This window comes from Maylandia zebra, linkage group LG14 (genome assembly GCF_041146795.1).
Source record: "Maylandia zebra isolate NMK-2024a linkage group LG14, Mzebra_GT3a, whole genome shotgun sequence".
In the NCBI taxonomy this organism is placed as follows: Eukaryota; Metazoa; Chordata; class Actinopteri; order Cichliformes; family Cichlidae; genus Maylandia; species Maylandia zebra.
In genome coordinates, this window is record NC_135180.1 from 32526764 (window position 1) to 32545490 (window position 18727).

Sequence of the window (18727 nt, forward strand, 5' to 3'; positions counted from 1 at the left end):
CATCCTTGGCCAATCATGCTTTAACTGAGATTATTCTAATGCCGAAATCAGAAATCAAATTTTGTAGATTCATAGCACACTTTTAAAATGAATTAATATATTTCAGGTGGATAAGTAGTCAACCCTTTTGGGGACATAATGATTTATATAGAAAAATAATTATTTTAATTATGTGCTTGTGTTAAAATTTAGAACCCCCTAAAGATGATGGTGGCTCAGAAATCACTAAGTATGTTGTGGAGCTTTCTGAAGGCACAAGTGGTAAGTTCCTCATGGTGACAGTAATAATTTACAAATTTAATAATATATGATTTCATTTATTGAAATAATTTTAATGTAATTAAAATGGTCTGTGCGTGCGTGTGTGTTTTTTGTTATGTTTTTTCCGCTTAGGCTCACCGTGGGGGCAGGTGTACTCGGGGCCAGCTCTGGAACATGTGTGTGAGGGCTTGAAGCCCGGCTGCTCCTACCAGACGCGAGTTTACTGCATGAGCGAGGGGGGGCAGAGCCCGGTGAGTCATTCAACGTCAGTACACGTGTGCACATGGTTGCGCACATAGCCTTGTGTTTCACCACAGGAATTCAGAGTTTGATGCATCAGTTACATATTTATTTGATTGCAGGGAGAAAAGGGAGGGTAAGATATGGCTGTGGTTTTTTGGGCGTTTTTTGTTTTGTTATGCTTTTTTTGTTTTTGTTTTTTAAATGATTTGCATACACGTGGACTGAGATTACTGTTAGAAACATTAGAAAATGTAACAGACACTTATTTATCTTATAAAAACTTTCAGAATCACACTAGGTGTTAGCCCCTTTTCTTGTTGTTGTTGTTGTTGTTGTTGTTATTATCATTATTATTATTATTATTTTGGTTATGAGTGATGCATTTCTGAGCTGTTATTCAAAGTGTTGTGAGTAAGCAGACAGTGATGATTTCATTAATTTGACACAAATGATTCTAGATATGTAATCTATTTATGGCAAGTTTTAATAGGAAATTGTCATTCAGTCAGTTGCTTATGTTGGATATTAGACTATGCTTCCTGGTGTGTAAGTACAAGACAAAGCCCGCTAATCGATTAACCCTCCCTGCATGTGTCAGAGAATGTTTTTCTTAATTAGTTCAGTTCACAGACGCTCTTCATTAATTTCTTCATCAGCTGTTTGTGCATGCATTTATTCAAGATGGAGCTGGTAAAGAAACATGAGTCATGGTGGCGAATTCCTGCTTTTTGGTGCAGCGCAATGTGACATAACACTCACATGGGCTTTTTTTTTTTCCCTTTGTCACAGAAGTTGAGTGTATAATTCACTTGTGAGGCAGTATGTCTAACTTTACCCATAAAGACAGCGTATTTTTCTGTATGCTCGTGTCCTTTGATCGATGCATTCACATTCGTCTCCTCTCCGGACTGCTGTAGCCTGAGTCGGTCTGATAAGCCGGTGAAAATGACAATCTGTGTCCTGTGTGTTTTGTAAGAGGAGAGAGTAAAGAGTGTGAAATTGTTATTTTCTGTGGGTCTTAATTGGTGTGTTGTCTTTACTTGCAAGCTGTCAGAGACCCTGCAGGTCCAGACTCCCGCAGTGCCCCCGGGGCAATGCCAGCCCCCTCGGTTGGTGGGCAAGCCCAAAGCCAGGGAGGTGCAACTGCGCTGGGGTGAGTCATTCCTCTCCAACTTAGATCTGTGTGGGATGCATCTCTGGCTTCTGTTGATGCATTTATTTGTCTTGTGAACAAACCTCAAAGCACTAATCTTTGATTGTACAGTTACTATTATTTTGCTGTTTGTGCATTTTAGCTTTGTTTATACACTGTTATTTTTCTTGGACAGTGCTTCTTTTTTTCTCCCAAAGTGTATTGATCTTTATAAATACTTGTTTGTACAAATTTCCTAGGTGTCCCTCAGGTAGACGGAGGAAGCCCGGTTTCTTGCTACAGTATAGAAATGAGCGGGCCACAGTCAGAGGAAAGCAAAGAGGTTTACCAGGGTCCAGAGCTGGACTGTTCTGTAGGAGGGTTAATGCCTGGCAAAACCTATAGTTTCCGGCTCAAGGCAGCAAACAAGGCTGGGGTGAGAGACTAATAATACTGAATAACACTGTAAGGGATTTAATTATTTTTTCCCAGTGTGCTTTGAACAGTCTCAATAAATACATTTTAAAAGTGTAATTTGGAAATTTCTGGTTGTATAAACTAGTTCTGTTCTTTTCATGTGAAAAGTTTGGCCCTCTTTCGGAGCGCTTTGAGGTTACGACTGGCCCCGGGGCCCCTGAGCAGTGCAAAGCTCCCTCCACCACATGCAAGTCCTCCAGCTGTGTTGTTGTGAGCTGGGAGGTAAGACTGGCTGCCCCAAGTAATGTGTTCAAAATTGAGTGTTGTATGCATCATACTCATTCATTTCTTGTTTGGGATCTAGGCCCCTCCTTGTAATGGAGCTCCGGTGACAGAGTTTCGTCTGGAGTGGGGAGCAGCTGAGGGTAGCATGCAGATTTGTTATAGTGGACCAGGCCTCAGTCATGAAATGAAAGGCCTACTGCCTGCAACCAACTACTTCTGCCGGGTGCAAGTGAGTGCTTCATTATTTCCGATTTTATTTCTCGATTTCTAGCCCCCCCCCCCCCCCTTTTTTTTTTTCCAGTCTTCACCATGGTTAAAATAAAAGTCTAAAGCAGAATTATACATCATCTTTCACTATATAAAGACTATTATGCTATCTTATGACCTTATTTAAGTGTGATATATTCTCTGAGAATCTCATAATAATCCGAAGGACTCCCAGTAAAATGAATAATTTTAACTTTAATTTAATTTGAGAACATAAAGCTGACTAGGCCAGCACAGTAGGAAATATCTGAAACAGTTCTGCATCAGTTCCCTTATCCTTTGAGACACCACTTTCTGCCGGAGTGGAATAGTTCTTTTCAGGGTTTTTTTTTTTTTTTTTTTTTTTTTGTGGTTTTTTTTTTGTGTGTTTTTTTTTTTTTAATGTCAGTACTTGTAATAATTTCTGCAGCGTTACTAAATGTCATCATTTGAGGTTTTCTCCAATTTTGTGGATGTTATCATTTGGATAGTTGTTTGGTGCATTTAATTTTTAGCATATTCTTGACTGAAGAGTAAAATTGTTTACGTTTACATTGGAACTCCATCTTGTGGTCAAACGTTAATGCTGCACAGGTGTTCTTCCACACCACAAGTGGTACTTGATATCAACTTCTTGGGCGCACTCTTGTTTCTTGTTAATAGGCTGTGAACGTGGCTGGTGTGGGTCCCTTCAGCGAGGCAGTGTTTTGCCTGACGCCCTGCACTGTGCCTGCTGCTGTCAGCAACATATACGTGCTCAAAGAGTCTGAGCTGCGAAGTTACGATACTCCAGTGGATGCGGATGAAGATGAGGAAGAGGAGGAGAGTGAGTCCCGGCCACAGCCGGTCTACTCTCCGTCCACCTGCCTGGGTATTTGCTGGGACCCTCCATGCGATCACGGCTCTGAGATCAATTCCTACCTGATTGACATTGGAGAGCGACAACCTATTGTTGTTGGTCCGGTCACCAAACACGTCATCCAAAATCTACAGCCTGACACCAGCTACAGGTTGGTGCAAGTTTTAAAGGTAGCATCGTAGTTATGCTACACCACTAAGAACTTTCCGGATGTAAGGCAGAAAGAGCAGTTTTTAAATTATGTCTCTGTGCTCATGCGGAATAACATGTGATACAAATTGGACACGCCATGCTTTTAGATTCACTTGGTCTGTGATGCTTTGTTCCAAAAGCTGTCAAAGGGGACAACTTGGGCAGATGTAATTGGTTACATCTGTAAACCTTGTCTATTGTGAAGAGGGCTGGCAACTGTTTAGAAAGCAGTTGGGTTCCAGACGAGACATCAAACATTTTTTTGTTGGCTGGATATTTGAATGTGTTTTATTATTCTAAACGAGACAGAAATACTGACAGAGTTCATGGATTAACATTTTAAGAGGGACTGAGATGAATGAATTTGTTGTCAACTTTTAGTGAATTTGTACAGAAAATGTAAAATCAAGGACATAAAGGTCCTCTGGTTGTCACTGCAGTGTTTTACTATACCTTTCCAGCTCTCTGGTGTCATGTCTTCTTCTTCTTCTTCTTCTTCAGGATTCGAATCCAAGCCCTTAATAGCCTGGGAGCAGGCCCCTTTAGTCACACCTTTAAGCTGAAGACAAAGCCCCTGCCCCCACAGCCCCCCCGCTTGGAGTGCACCGCCTTCAGCCACCAGACCCTCAGGCTCAAGTGGGGTGACGGCCCAGCCAAAGCCACCTCAGATGCCCTTCAGTATCAGCTGCACATGGGGGACAAGAATGGCAGGTTAGTCGGTCATTATTCAGGTGGGAGAAAGCGATCTGACAAGAGATAAACCAATAAGAAGGGAGACTGGAGTTTGAGCAAAAGCTGCATATAACTGTATTCAGGAGGGCGGGGTGATTGAAAATAAAGCAGCAGACAAATTGCGTTGGAAGCTGAAGGAGACAGGAACTGATGATATGCCTTTTGCCACTCTGTAGTTTCAGATAGAGAAGTCACTCATGCCATTTGCTTTTTCTAATATTTATCCTTTGCTCATTAAATCCTTTCTCTTTTTCCATGTTCCTGTCATTGCAGATTTATATCCTTGTATAAAGGACCATGCCACACACACAAAGTCCAGAGGCTTAATGAGTCTACCTCTTACACGTTCCGCATCCAGGCCTTTAATGAGGCGGGCGAAGGGCCCTTCTCCAATGTTTACACATTCACTACCCCACGTTCTCCTCCAGCTCCTCTGAAAGGTACAGTGCCACATTTTTTTCTTTCTGTCCTAAGCATTAAACAGTTCCTACTATCTTTACAGACACTCACTGCTTGACACTGTGTGCTCATCCTTTAACCTGAGGTGACCCAAACTTGACTTGCATTTGAGTTAGACCAAACTGCCAGAGATCCACTCGCCTGCTCTCATCAAAAGTCGTGTAGATCAGCTCTGTGGTCTGGTCTCTGCCAGCCTCTGCAGAGCCTCTTTTGATCCTACGCGTTGAAGTCAGTAATGAGGATGTAGGCTTTATTCTCAGTGCGGCACCTCTTTTGAATCAAGCAGTCATGTGCCAGATTGTCAGTGTTACTCAACACTGCTGGTCTCCCCACACAGTGAAGTGGACTCTCAAATATAGACAGTTTGAATTTAGACAAGCCATTTCAGCATTGAGTTTAACGTCTGATATCACAAAGGCACAAAAGACTAAAATGCTACTTGCCGCTCCATCTCTTCACGCATTACCAGGCCACTTTCAACCAGTCCAGTACAACCACGTATTTTTTTATTGTTTTTGCTCAAATTGCCACCTACCTAAGGAACAGCGTGACTCACAGTTAGGTACTCTGCTAATGGGGGAACAATCACATTAAGTTCTCTAAAATGCACTTTTTTTTTTTATCCATCGGCTTGAGTCACTGTTCATATAAAAGCAAGTACTCTTGTATTAAAGCTAGGAGTGTCTGAAGAAGTTCCATTTTCAGAAATCCCCCAAAGCTCGCATTCAAAGTGGGAGTTTACTTCATGTTTGAAAAGTGTTTGGGAACTTTGATGTCTCTTACTATTTTGTCAACAAAGCTACATCCCGTTATTTTGCAGAATATGCATTATGCGGGGTTCACTTCAAATGGTGTTTTGGTTACTTTAATCCAGAGAAGCCTTTTTACACATCTCCATTGCAGTAATGTACCACCCTTCAAAGGGAATCTAAGATAAATAGCAGTTCAGTTTACCTGTGTTTAAATGAAGCCATTTTAGCCTGGATATAACCACCGGTAGCGTTTTAGATGTTGAGTAGCCAGAATTGACCGTGTTTGGACCTGAGGGAGGACTTGGATCAGTTTGCAAAGCAGGCTACTGTTATAAACTGTGCTAATTGCAAACACACATGGCTGCTAACTAGTGTTAAGTAACACACTAATAAAATACCAGATTTTAATCTTCAAAACTCAAGTGCAATTTGTTGCAGACTTCTTGGACAGGCACACAGCAACACTGCATTTATTGATTATTGGTTAGATATTTCACTCACATTAAAGTTGCCATCAAGGGGAAACTGTGTCAGGCTCTAAACATGTATTTAAATGCTCTAAATCTGGCCATTTAACATGGGAGTCCATGTGGATTGACTGCAGTGTTTGATATTTTAGCACTGGCCTAATTTTTTTTGATGCAGAGGGTGTTGCATGTGTGTACCTTTCTAATGCTGTCAGTGATGTTTTGTTGTTTTTTTTTGTAGTTGGGTTTTTTGTGGGTTTTTTTTTTACATTTCTATTAGTCTATTTTAAAGCAGTTAAATAAGTAGTCGCCTGTATTGCTTGTCTTCATCACAGCTCATTTTTTTCCCTCTTTCATTTCCAACTTCACCCTCCAGCCCCTAAAGTGGAGCGTCTGGATGATAACTCCTGCGAAGTCACGTGGGAGGCCCTGCCGCCTATGAAGGGGGACCCAGTAATCTACAGCTTGCAGTGTATGATAGGAAATTCAGATTTTAAACAGGTACAGATGTTGTCGTGTTAAGGTTTTGTACCCCTCCTTTGTGTTTTATGTCCTTCTGTGTTACCTTCATGTGACCCACCATTCATCACAGTGGCCTTTTTCTATGCAGAGTGGGATACAGATGGATCCCAGGGCCTTGATGCTTTTGCTGTGGCTTTGCAGCACTCTGTATTACTCACCGCTGGCTTTAAATTGCCCATTATGCAAAGGTCATTGATCCATGAGGTATACCAGGTGTCTAACCCCTGCCACCACATTCATCCCTCTCAATGGCCTGTGGCCATGTTAACATGAAATAATGGTCTCTGCAGGCTTATGCTAATCTCACCACATCGTATATGGCAATTGAATCAGGACGCTGAAATATATGGCTACCATCCCCCTTTGTTTCCCTCTTTGTCAGTCTTGGTGGCTTGGATTCAAAGCCCATATTTAAGAAAGTAATTTTTGTATCACTGCTAGTTTGACATCCAGTATTTAAATAACACTGCTCATATCCTCCTCCTGTAATTTTGTGTGCAATTGTTTTTAATTTTGATTTTATGTGGTGGGCTTAATTAAAGTTTAGGCTTCAAATGAAACGTTTGTTCACTCATTAAAGAGAATCAAAGAAAGTGTCACTACGGCAACCAAGCAGATCAGGTTCACGAGGTCCTCTAAAAACTTGTGGGTGTGTCAGCTGGACAGACGGCTGAGGCAGATGGCTTTCCACGTCTTCCAAGGCAAAAAAAACAGGACAAGTCTAATGAAAAGAATCAAAAATACTCTGTCAACTGGAAAAATAATAAAAGTTAAAAGAGATACAAGTGTATTTTCATTATTTCTGTCACTGAAGTTACTCAGAAGCAGTAAGAAAGATGAATTTTCATCTTCATTGTTCAGTACAGCTTCTTGCTTCATGTTTTCTATAATTTTATATACTATTTTTAATCTCTTCCTCTCTCCTGTTCTCAGGCTTACAAAGGCTCTGCCACAACCTTCCATGTTCAGAACCTGCAGCCCAACAGTGACTATCGTTTCCGAGTATGTGCTATCAGGCAGTGCCAGGACGCCCCGGAGCTGAGCGGTCCCTACAGCCCCACGGTGACCCTCTCCTCCCAGCGGAATGATGCGGCGCTGGCCAGCAGCGCGGTCAGCTCAGGATCCAGGATCGGCACAGAGTCCACCCGAGCCAGACAGAGCCTGAGCGACGAGCAGTGCGCTTTCCTCATCCTCATGGTTTTTGCCGTCATCGCCATCCTCATCGCTTTTGTCATCCAATATTTTGTCATTAAATGAGCAGTCTGCACCCCCCAGCTTCAGGGTTATAGCTTTACTCTTCCCTGCCCCTCTATCTCTCTGTTGTTTTGTATTCTTTATTTTGTACTTACTATTCTCCAGTTTCAACGGAGTAATTGCATTAGCCGAACTGGGGCGCAGCAGGAGGATGGGCGGGTGAGTGGGCGCTAAATGGAAGTTATAAATTGAGGATGTAACGTCTCATTTGGCACCTGTGATACCTTCCTGACTCTCCTTCCTCTGTCTCCCCGCTCCAAGGTTGTGGTATCTGTTGAGTCCAAATGCCTAATCCATCACGATTAGCTTCCTGTGCAAAAGGAACTCAGAAAGCATAGGGATAGGGTTTGCTTTGGGGAAGGGCTGGGGAGAAGTGGCGCATATATATAAAAATGTATAGAAATAGTCATTTATATTTCCATTTAAGTGTCCAGTAAGAAACAGTTTTTTGATAGATGTGTTCCAAAAATAGTCTGTAGGTGTAAACCTATGTGCTATTTGATCCTGGGACCTGGTGGGCCAGTGTTTGCACAGTGAGGTGTGTCCAGATGTGTTTACTGTATGTAGTTAGTGCCACTGCAGTACACGGCTGGGAATGCCTCAGGGCCACACGAAGGGACGTGATTCCCCATGCTGGAGTTTGTTCGAGAAGTCTAGGGAAAGAAGAATCTGAAGAGTTAACCTTGTTCACATTAGTAGGGCGTTCATTTAGCACTTTCCAACCTTTTTGATGTTTAAGAATGTTTAAGGATGCAAAAATGACTGGAGAAATGTTAGTATATTTTTGTACAGTGAAGATCTGTAAGTTTGAGGGGGAAAAAAATGCTCAGTATAAAGTTAGAAAACAAAAACCAAACTAACAGTGAATTCTAATTATTTTTACTATCATATAGTTATACTGTAGCTTGTTTTTACAATCATGCAGCTGCTTTACTCTGAGATATTGTTGTTCAGCACAAAAAATGTATGCTTTCTCGTATGTTCTGTTTTATTTCGTTCTCCCCGGTAATTGATTTTGCACCTTAGTGAAAGAAAACCTAGACTGACTGTGTCTTGGTCTTGTGATGCATTTTATAGAACACACTTTGAGATTGTGAAAGCCCTTCATGTGTTTTGGGTGTTTTTAAAAGTTGTTGAATCACATGACATGTCACTGAAACAGCTAATCAGCAAAAATGAAAAAAAAAAAATAAATATTTAAAAAAAGAAAACCAGAGGGAAAAATATCACAAGTTGTTTCAGAGGCCTTAATTGGAGAGGAAAAAAACTTTGGGAGATTTTTTTTTTTTTCTTAATTTCTCTTCAGTTCCTATGGTTTTCTTTTAGTGTTAGAAAACACTACAATGTGTTTCATTTTACTTTTGCAAAATTCATTTGGTGTTTAGTAAACATGTATAATCATGAGAGAAATGGAAAGTAGTTGTATGTATTAAATTTATTTTGGTTTCTGTTTTTTCAAGTCATACATGTGTGAAGTATATTTTTTTATGATATTGAAGTAATATAAGTTAATACTCTCCAGAACATTAAAAGAAGAAAAAAATCCTGTCATGAATCATTGAAAGCTGAAACAAAATGTGTTATGTACTTCCTGTGAATCTAAATTTGCCTTTTCTCTGTGTGTTAAGTATTTCTAACAGGTTGCTAAGCTGAGTTTTCAGTGGTAATCTGGCTGTAGAGTCTAGTGATTGGTTTTGGGCAGATAACTGCTGTTGCAACTTTCAAAATGAAATGCAGGTACCTTGCAAAACATCCTGGATAATTACATGATTTGGTCCTTAAGACATTCTGCAAATGTCTCCTTTGTCATTTAAAAAAGAAGAAGAAAAAAGATTCAAAATTCCTATTTTTGATAGCAATTGCAAAGCGTGCCATTTTAACACCTCTTCACCCGGGGGCTTACTACCTTTGGCTGGGGAGATTAACAAAATGCTACAAAAATGAGTAAAATATGCACAAAACAGACCATTTTTATGTAATTTTAATGTTTGCAGTTACCTCATACACCGTACATTCCAAAATGAAAATTTGTTATACTATACATACTACCAGACATATCACTTTACAATGTTCGTTATGGGAAAAATGTATAATCATAGATATGTATCTAAAGTGTATCTGTATAGTCATGATATCTACAAAGGATCCATGCACAATAAAAGATTTATAATTCTTTGTCCTGCTTCAAGTTTGTACATGTGAGTGTTTGATTACCTATTTGTGCACAACATGACTTTGGCAGCACTTGTTTCTGAACGACTGGCTTGTGTTTGAGGGAGGGAAAGAGCACCTCAACACCCTTCTTTATATCTCCTGATGGTTATAAAAATTTGATCAGTAAAGAACTGCTGCTTCTCTGGTGGTAAGGGTGAAAATCTAAATTTCAATGCTGTTCTAGCCACATTCAAAAAAGAAGCAGAATTATGGGAAAAGCTATAAGGGACTATATTTAGATTGCTATACCCTCCTTAGTGGCTGAATAGTGTAGTGGTTAATATATTCACTGGTTAGAGGCCTGGATGACACACCAATCCCTAGGAGGGTTGCATCAGAAAGGACAAAAAGAAAAAAGCCCAAACCTGGATCCATCCACTGTAGCAACACCTTGTGAGTGAGCGATCAGTCGAAATAACAGTTCAGACTCCTCCTTTTGCCTTGAACTGCCTGAATTCTTAGTGGCATCGATCCAACAAAATGCTGGAAACAATCCTCGTGAGATTTTGGCCCATTCTAACATCATCACACAGTTGGTGCAGATTTGTTGGATCTCCTATTTCAATGCATCCCAAAGGAGCTTTATTAAATTGGGGTCTGGTGACTGTGAGGCAATTTGAGTACACAAACTCCTTTTCACATTCACAAAACCAGATTCGGGTTGTTTGAGGTTTGTGACATGGCACATTGTCTCTGTGGAAACAGCCATTAGAAGATTACAGCTACACTGTGGTTATAAAGAAAAGGGTGTGCTCATCAGTGAACCTCTGGTGGGCTGTGGCATTTAAAAGATTCTCACTTGGCACTAAGGAACTCAAAATATGCCACGAAAACATTCCCCACACCATAGCACAAATTCTGACCTGAATGTTGCAGCAGAAACTAAAACGTCACCATTCGATGTTTTTCTAGCCTTTTATCGTCCAGCTTTGTGAGTCTTTGTAAATTGTAGCTTTTCTATTCTTAGCTGCTGTAGCCCATCTCCTTCAAGATGTGACACGCTGTGCATTCAGGGATGTTTTTCTGCATACTTTAGCTGTAGTAAGTGATTATTTGACTTACTGTGGCCTTCCTGTCAGCTAGAAGCAGTCTGGCCATTCTCCTCTGACCTCTGACAAGGCATTTTGCCCAGAGAGCTGCAACTCACTGCTTATACCCTCTTCTCTTTCTTTTATCATCCTCTGTAAACCCCAGACGTAATTGTGTGAGAAAATTCCAGTAGACCAGCAGTTTTTAAAATACAGACCAGCTCATCTGGCGCCAACAATAATGCCACATTTCAACCACTAAAATCACATTTCTCCCCTATTCAGATACTCAGTTTGAACTTTAGCACCTCAGTGCCAAAATGCATTGAGATTGTGGCATGTGATTGGCTGATTAGATGTTAACATCTCTAATGAAATGGTTGGCGATGGTATTTACAGCTAAATATAAAAACAGAAAAGATTAAAAAGATTAAAAGATTACAAGTTTATTAACATTCTTCAACGTCCTGATTTTTTTATGTTTATAATTCTATCGTATAAAACATCATAAAATATAATAATAGGGACACTGAAGCTCAGTGTAGTGTGTGAAGTTGTGGACATGGGGGACTTTTTGTTCTCTGCACAAACCTACCTAAACAATACAACTAAAAATGGCGTAATTAATGAAGGCGAAAGCGTGCTTACTCATCTCGGTTGCCGCATTGTGGACAACATTGGCTGCTGTTGAAAGATGGATTGGAAACCCTTTCAAAACAAGCAAACGAGGCCTCCCTGTGACAGCGCAAACAATGATAGAGGAGAGAGCTTCACACTGACCCTTTCTTAGGTCCGACTGGTTCATCTGGTCATGGGCCAGCTCAGTGTAAACACACAAATACACCCTTGTGTCAGTGTGTCTCTTTTCTGAAAGGTTCGTCGAGTTGTAATGGATGTGGTGGCTGTGAACCAACAGAGCGAAGCAGCGTTGGGATAAATGTTAGCTTGGAAGAAATATCAGAAAACCGGTGTTTCAGGAAGTGAAAGTACCCCTCTGCTCTCATGTCTGCAATTAACTTCTGGAATGTAATTTTCCACAAGAATCAGGACAGTTCAATTCACATAGAGGTAGCAGTTTTCTAATATTCATACTTATCAGCACTCTCCAAAGCCTTGAAACGGTCTCTAAACCTTATGGATTAGTGGGACGTGGAGTCAAGAACTGAGGTCAATACCCTCTGGAGGTCACCCCAAGTTAAACTTTTGATTCTTCTATTAAAAATCCTAACTAAGCAGAAAAGTCAAAGGAGAAAAACCCTTCGCTGCCCCTTCTTCACCTTCGTTGTTGAAGTTTAAGGTTTGTTAGAACAAGCCTGAGATGATACCTAACTCAGAGAAAGATGGGGCTGGTGGACAGCGGAGCAGATAAAGAACATATTTTTCAGTCACTACTTCCAAACAGCTCAGCAAACGCACACTGACTGTCGCATGAATCATTGAATTAAGAGCAATTTTTATATGTTTATGTCTTGTGGGTTTATGTTCAATCCAGAATAATATCATCCTCCGTCTTTTGCCTTTTACCATCATCTGTCCTGTTGTCATTTGATTATAAAGATTACCCAGGCACACACACACAAACAACAGACACCCATGCTGTTACTCCTGGACTCCTGAGGGTGCTGTGGAGGAGGAGCTCCTTTCTTCATCTCTCACAGCTCAACCAGTTATTGAGCACCAGGACAGGCTCTGCCACTTCAATGCAAACCTCCTGCCACCGCTGCTCTCCTTCGGCTCACACAGAACCACAACAGGGACTGCAAAAAGTTTCAACTTTGAAAGATCTCTCCATTTGCGAGGTACCAGCACCAGCAAAAATCTATTTTACACCATTAAGTTTCCTTTTAAGGTTTAATGCATCGTACTAGTTGGTTTGCATGACTTACTATAACCTGCAGTGCTTTATTTATTATGTTGTTTTGCGTAAATCTTGTATTTATTTTTGTTAGAGTTTAGTTTTATATTTTTCATTGACATGTGGTGCAATGCTTGAAATCAGTCTGCATTTTCATTACCATCAAGTGTCGTTGTGGCATTTTTATTATGTGCAGTGAGTTTATTTATGATTTATCCAAATTCAGTATTCATATTATGTCTGGAGTAATGAAAAGTCTACGGCATTTGGTTTGGTTCTTTAATATGTCATTTTTGTCTTGTCAGTGGGTCCCTGAAACCAGATTTTTGATCTTTACTGTGCCAGCACCTAATGAAATTGGCATGCCCTGGTCAAGACCTCATGCTGGTGGAGCAGAGGACATGGACAACATAGATGACCACCACTACGAGGGTTCCCTGTTCCCCACCTCCACCCTCATCCCTGTCACTGTCATCTGCATCCTTATTTTCATTGTCGGGGTGACAGGCAATACCATGACCATCCTCATCATCCAGCGCTTCAAGGACATGAAGACTACCACCAACCTCTATCTATCCAGCATGGCAGTTTCTGACCTCATCATCTTCCTGTGCCTGCCATTTGATCTGTACCGCCTGTGGAAGTATGTGCCCTGGCTTTTTGGGGAAGTCGTGTGCCGCTTATATCACTACATCTTTGAGGGCTGCACTTCGGCCACGATCCTTCACATCACGGCACTGAGCGTCGAACGCTATCTGGCCATCAGCTTCCCCCTCCGAAGCAAGGCGGTGGTGACCAGACGCAGGGTCCAGTACATCATCTTTGCCCTGTGGGGTTTCGCCTTGGTCTCTGCAGCTCCCACGCTCTTCTTGGTAGGGGTCGAGTATGACAACGAAACACACCCAGATTACAACACGGGGCAGTGCAAGCACACCAACTACGCCATCATCTCGGGAAAGCTGCACATCATGCTCTGGGTGTCCACCACATACTTTTTCTGCCCAATGCTCTGCCTCATCTTTCTCTACGGCTCCATCGGGTGCAAGTTATGGAAGAGCAAAAATGACCTGCAAGGCCCCTGTGCACTGGCCCGAGAGAGGCCACACAGACAAACAGTCAAGATCCTGGGTGAGTAAGAACATTTGCATCAATGCAGAAAGTATATATCTCTGGTATGCTGAATCCCAGCAGAGCACGCACATTTTTACAGGTTCTAAAAGTGTCACATTTTGTACATCAGAGAGATTTTTAAGAATTAGACAGCCACCTGTTCCAGCACTGTGACTCAGTCTCACATTTGCCATCTGCAGATAAACGTTTAAATAATAATTATCACTGATTTCGCACAAAACGGTGGCATTTAATGTATTCCATGATCTTCATATTCTGCTTTATCTGCAATAGTATATAAAGGTGTTTGAATTTCAATTACGAAACATGTAAAAATCATTGTCTAGAGCCAACAACAGGGCAAAACAGCCTGAAGTAACTGTCTCCAAATCATTTAAAAACACCTAAATTCATTTAAATGAGACCAGCTCCTTAACTTTTTGTTGATTTTACAGCTGATTACAGGAGGAGGGAGCTGCTCTTTTTTCCAAATTCAGTGTAACCTTTCAGGACAGACAAGAAAACAAAAAAAAAACCCAACACTTTTTTCAGGAAGGCATCAGTTTATATCATCAGTCTCCCTTTTTATTGCTGCTGAGGCCAAACAGCAGACACATTGGACACGTGTGAATTCAGGTTTTCTCCTTTCCTGCACTGCCTTTGCCACAGCATTTGCCGCACATGTCGGTGAACTGATTTAAAAGCCAGTAGTTTCACCTTAAAAATATATCATTTGCTCTTGTTTTACTTCTGTCTTGATCAATAAAAAGCTGGTTCCATGTGTGCTGCTGTTGATACCAGCTGGTTAATTACTCTATTTTGTCTGGAGCTAATCACGTCCTGCCACTGCAAATATATTTGCTTTAATTTGCAGTTCTGGTAGACTGTGCAGGAAACTGTTTTACAGTTAAAGACCCGGGCCAGGCCTGTCCACATTAACTAAATGTTTAATCATGGTGTATGTATTAGGATATAAATGCTGTTCATTAGCTGAGCATACACTGTGCAGAGCTCACGTCATCAAACACAATGCCATTTGTATCCACTGAATCCCAAATTGGACTGTCACCATGAGGGACCTGCATGAATCAGCCTTATTGGAAAATTCCATGCAAGGTTTTTTTTTCATTTTTTAACATCTCAGGAGTCTCACACTAAATCTACAATTAATGTCTTACATTTATGGATAACTGTCATTGTTAATTTAGGAATATTTAGGCCGATGTGAGCTACATCCGCTTCTATTTTTATTATTGAACAAACAATCACGGTCTTCACAGAAATTGCTCCACCATTACAAGTTTATAGTAATTTATTCTGCAGGGGCTTCGTGATCAATACTGGTGACTCAGTGATTACCTCACCCACTGTTTCTGACTTTGCTCTTTGCTGGATGTGTGGCGTGTTTTCTTCTCGGCAAAGCTTTCTGCTGCATATGCGCTCTAATTGGCCTGCTTACATAAAAATGTGACTTCATTGTTGGAGCCAATTACAGTCTCCAGTCACTTCAGGGAAGAAGGAGAGAAGCTCTTTTGATTTAGCTGTAATTGCCGCTGGTCATTAACAAATGTCAAGGGTAAGCGTAGACCACAGATCTGAGAATACTTAAAGATCCCGAAAACCAATTTTCTTAATCAGCTTCTCGTTATAAATGAGCTCAACATGAACACAATTTAATTACTCCAAGTAAGTTGGATGCTTTTTTTGCCACACGAGTTTTCTATATTTGTATGTACTATTTCTATTTTGGTCTTCTGAAAAAAAGGCTTTGCTGTAACACGTCAGATATATCAGTGCACCAATCTGAAATGATTGCTGCCATTCATAAAATCTGATCCAACTACTCCCACACAATGAAGCAGAGTAGCTGAGTGTTATGAGAATTTTACTATTTTTAGAACTAAAGATGGGTTTTTTTTCCCCCTTTTCCAATCACATATTTAAGTTTTGCTCATTCATTCACAAATATTCAAGGAGTTTATTCATACCTGCTAATATCTTCATGTCTCTTGTGTATTGGGCAGGAATCAGAAAACAAACGGAGGCATATCTGTAAAAATAATTAACTAATAAACACTGAAACTCTCTACCCACCCGGATACCAAAACAGATAATGTGCCAGTGTGCTTTTTTATTGCCTTATTTTTTACTAAAGAAACACTGGATGCATATCTAAAGCAATGTTTTACAACACTCGTCTGGAACGCTCGGTTATGTGCTGAGACTTATGGAGACCCATAATGCTTCAGTAATGTTATGGCAAATCTTATCTGCAGGCAGTCATTAACGCTTGCCTGCGTATTAACCTCATCATCAGGACAAAACAGGAAGTTAGACAGCTGTATATAAATTAGTGTAAAATAAATCAGTATAACATCAACAAAATGTTTTTAACTGGTTTTTAAAGGAGTCCACAGTCAGCTAAAAATAACTGTAATAGGAGACAGTTCCTTAGTGCCAGCGATACCTGTCTGCTTATATAACTTTTATCAAACTAATTTATCCCTCCAAACTTTCCCTCTCAGTGGTGGTGGTGCTGGCCTTCATCATCTGCTGGCTGCCGTACCACATCGGCAGAAACCTCTTCGCCCAGGTGGACGACTACGAAACAGCCATGCTGAGCCAGAACTTCAACATGGCCTCCATGGTTCTCTGCTACCTTAGCGCCTCCATCAACCCCGTCGTCTATAACCTGATGTCTCGGAAGTACAGGGCCGCGGCCAAGCGGCTCTTCCTGCTGCACCAGCGGCCCAGGCAAACCCGCGGTGGCCAGAGACAGCTCTGCGTAATAGATCACATCTCCACCCTGAATGAAAGCCTTACAGGGGTCTGAGAGGAGTCAACACATAATGAGCACTCACAAGCTTGTTTGACTTCACTGCCAGGGGGGAATCTGCAGGTCTCTTTAAAGTTCAGGGGGTTAGGAGTCGAGAAGGCTTGTAGAGGAGAAATGCTCTGTTTTTTTTCCATGGTGGAGGCAGGGGGTGACAGGGCTGAGCGCTCTGCTGCGCTTCAATGCAAAAATCACATTTCTTACTTCTCAATGACATTCTGTTCACGGACACACGATGATGATGTTCTGCCATGTCGCATTATCATTTTTGTCAATTTACAGTCCATTTGCAGTCTTCCTGCCTTAGTCATACGCCCCTCATGCAGAAGTATTTACCTCTGCATTGTGCGCTGCTACACGTTTTTCTAGCTCTTTATTACACACATCATTTCAGCTCACAAGTACCGAGTAATCTCTCTTTGTTAATGACCAATGAAGGTTGCCACATCTGAATGTTCATGTGAAATTTTTAATTGTAGCTAACTATAGTCTGCTGTAAGATTTGTTTAATCAATGGTGAGTAACTGTTATCTTAATAAAAAAACAACAACAAAAAACAACAAAAACACAAAAAATGAAACCTATTAGCTGAGGGCTATTAGATGAGCAGATCTGACATTGTGTATGGAGTGTGTGTGTGTGTGTTAATGGAGCATACATTCGATAAAAGCAGATTAGTATGAAAATGGGGCACTTGCTGTCTGTGTGTGTGATACCACCTGAGTCTTGAGGCTTTGGGTCTGTGTACGTGCCGGTCATCACATGTAAGATGACGTGGCTATTATATTAAATGGACCCTGAGTTAGATTTACACTGGCAGGCAATGTCCCCACATCACCATATTCAAAGTAATGGCTGCTCTAAGTGCATTTCAAAGAGGAAAAAAGATATTAGGTTGTCAGCAGTAGCGGAGCTTATTGCTTTTATTGCTTCCACTTGCATAATCTTGGCACATTGTACAATTCTTCTTGGGGTTTTGGATTAGAAATGGCACACTTTTGTACCTCATACTCTGTGGAAAGAAAGGTAATGTCAAAGTTATATATTTCAACCTGAACAATGTCTTAAGCATAAAATAAACCCATTTTTATTCTTAGCTCTGTCTATCATACATCTTGTTCTCTAAAAGGAACTGTCATGATTTTGCCTATGAATCATCGGCCCTCGGTTTGTACAAATACAAAGAGACATAGTCGCTGTGGGCTGACTCATCCCGATGACACTTTTTTTTTCAGAGAACCATTCATCTTTTAACCAGAGGAGCTGAAGCTGAGCGACCTTATATCGCACAGACCATCGTGCCATCACCTGGGGAAAGATCAACAAGAGGCACAGCTCCTCTGTCGGTTATTTTCTTTACTGATAATGAAGAGAGTAGATGTGAGTGGTTTGTTTGGAGCTGTCAACACCTCCCTGTGGTGTTCTTTACACCGCCTCAAATCACTCACAGACATATACAATTTCTTTGTTCTGATTCCACTTTTAAGGCTGCGATGTCTACTTCATCAGCAAACCTCGAACATTGTGCAAATATGTAAGTAGGGATTTGTCTGAATGGTTAATACAGAATAATACCTGACATTTCATCTTTAAGTAGAAATTAGATCATATGCTCTAATGGGGTGATATGGTACTATGAGGTCATTAAGATAAGATGGGGCCTGATTATTCAAGACCTTGTATGTGAGGAGGATCAGGATTTTAAAATTGATTCTGGACTTAACACGGAGCCAATATAGGAGAAATATGCTCTCTCTTTCTAGTCCCTGTCAGTACTCTTGCTGTAGCATTTTGGATCAGCTGATGGCTTTTCAGGGGGGTTTTAGGGCATCCTGGTAATAACGAATTACAGCAGCCTAAATGCAT

General features: G+C 40.9%; 2 protein-coding genes across 5 annotated transcripts in view; both read left to right on the plus strand.

Annotated features, from left to right (window-relative positions):
• fndc3a (fibronectin type III domain containing 3A) overlaps positions 1–9996 on the plus strand; it is a 47098-nt gene extending 37102 nt beyond the window's left edge. For all 4 annotated transcript variants that reach the window (XM_023153599.3, XM_012921676.4, XM_012921674.4 and 1 more), the window contains 11 exons: positions 193–261; positions 394–512; positions 1552–1657; positions 1897–2072; positions 2222–2335; positions 2418–2567; positions 3248–3594; positions 4137–4346; positions 4641–4807; positions 6422–6546; positions 7501–9996. In XM_023153599.3, coding sequence (XP_023009367.1) covers positions 193–261; positions 394–512; positions 1552–1657; positions 1897–2072; positions 2222–2335; positions 2418–2567; positions 3248–3594; positions 4137–4346; positions 4641–4807; positions 6422–6546; positions 7501–7824 — 1907 coding nt within the window. In that variant the 3' untranslated portion in view covers positions 7825–9996. The remainder of the gene's footprint in view (positions 1–192; positions 262–393; positions 513–1551; positions 1658–1896; positions 2073–2221; positions 2336–2417; positions 2568–3247; positions 3595–4136; positions 4347–4640; positions 4808–6421; positions 6547–7500) is intronic.
• A 2785-nt stretch (positions 9997–12781) lies between these two features.
• mlnr (motilin receptor) lies at positions 12782–17352 on the plus strand. The gene is made up of 3 exons (XM_004560538.2): positions 12782–12862; positions 13224–14046; positions 16554–17352. Exons 2-3 carry the CDS (start codon positions 13281–13283, stop codon positions 16859–16861), a joined length of 1074 nt encoding a protein of 357 aa, XP_004560595.2. The 5' UTR covers positions 12782–12862; positions 13224–13280; the 3' UTR covers positions 16862–17352.
• The last annotated feature ends 1375 nt before the right edge of the window (positions 17353–18727 follow it).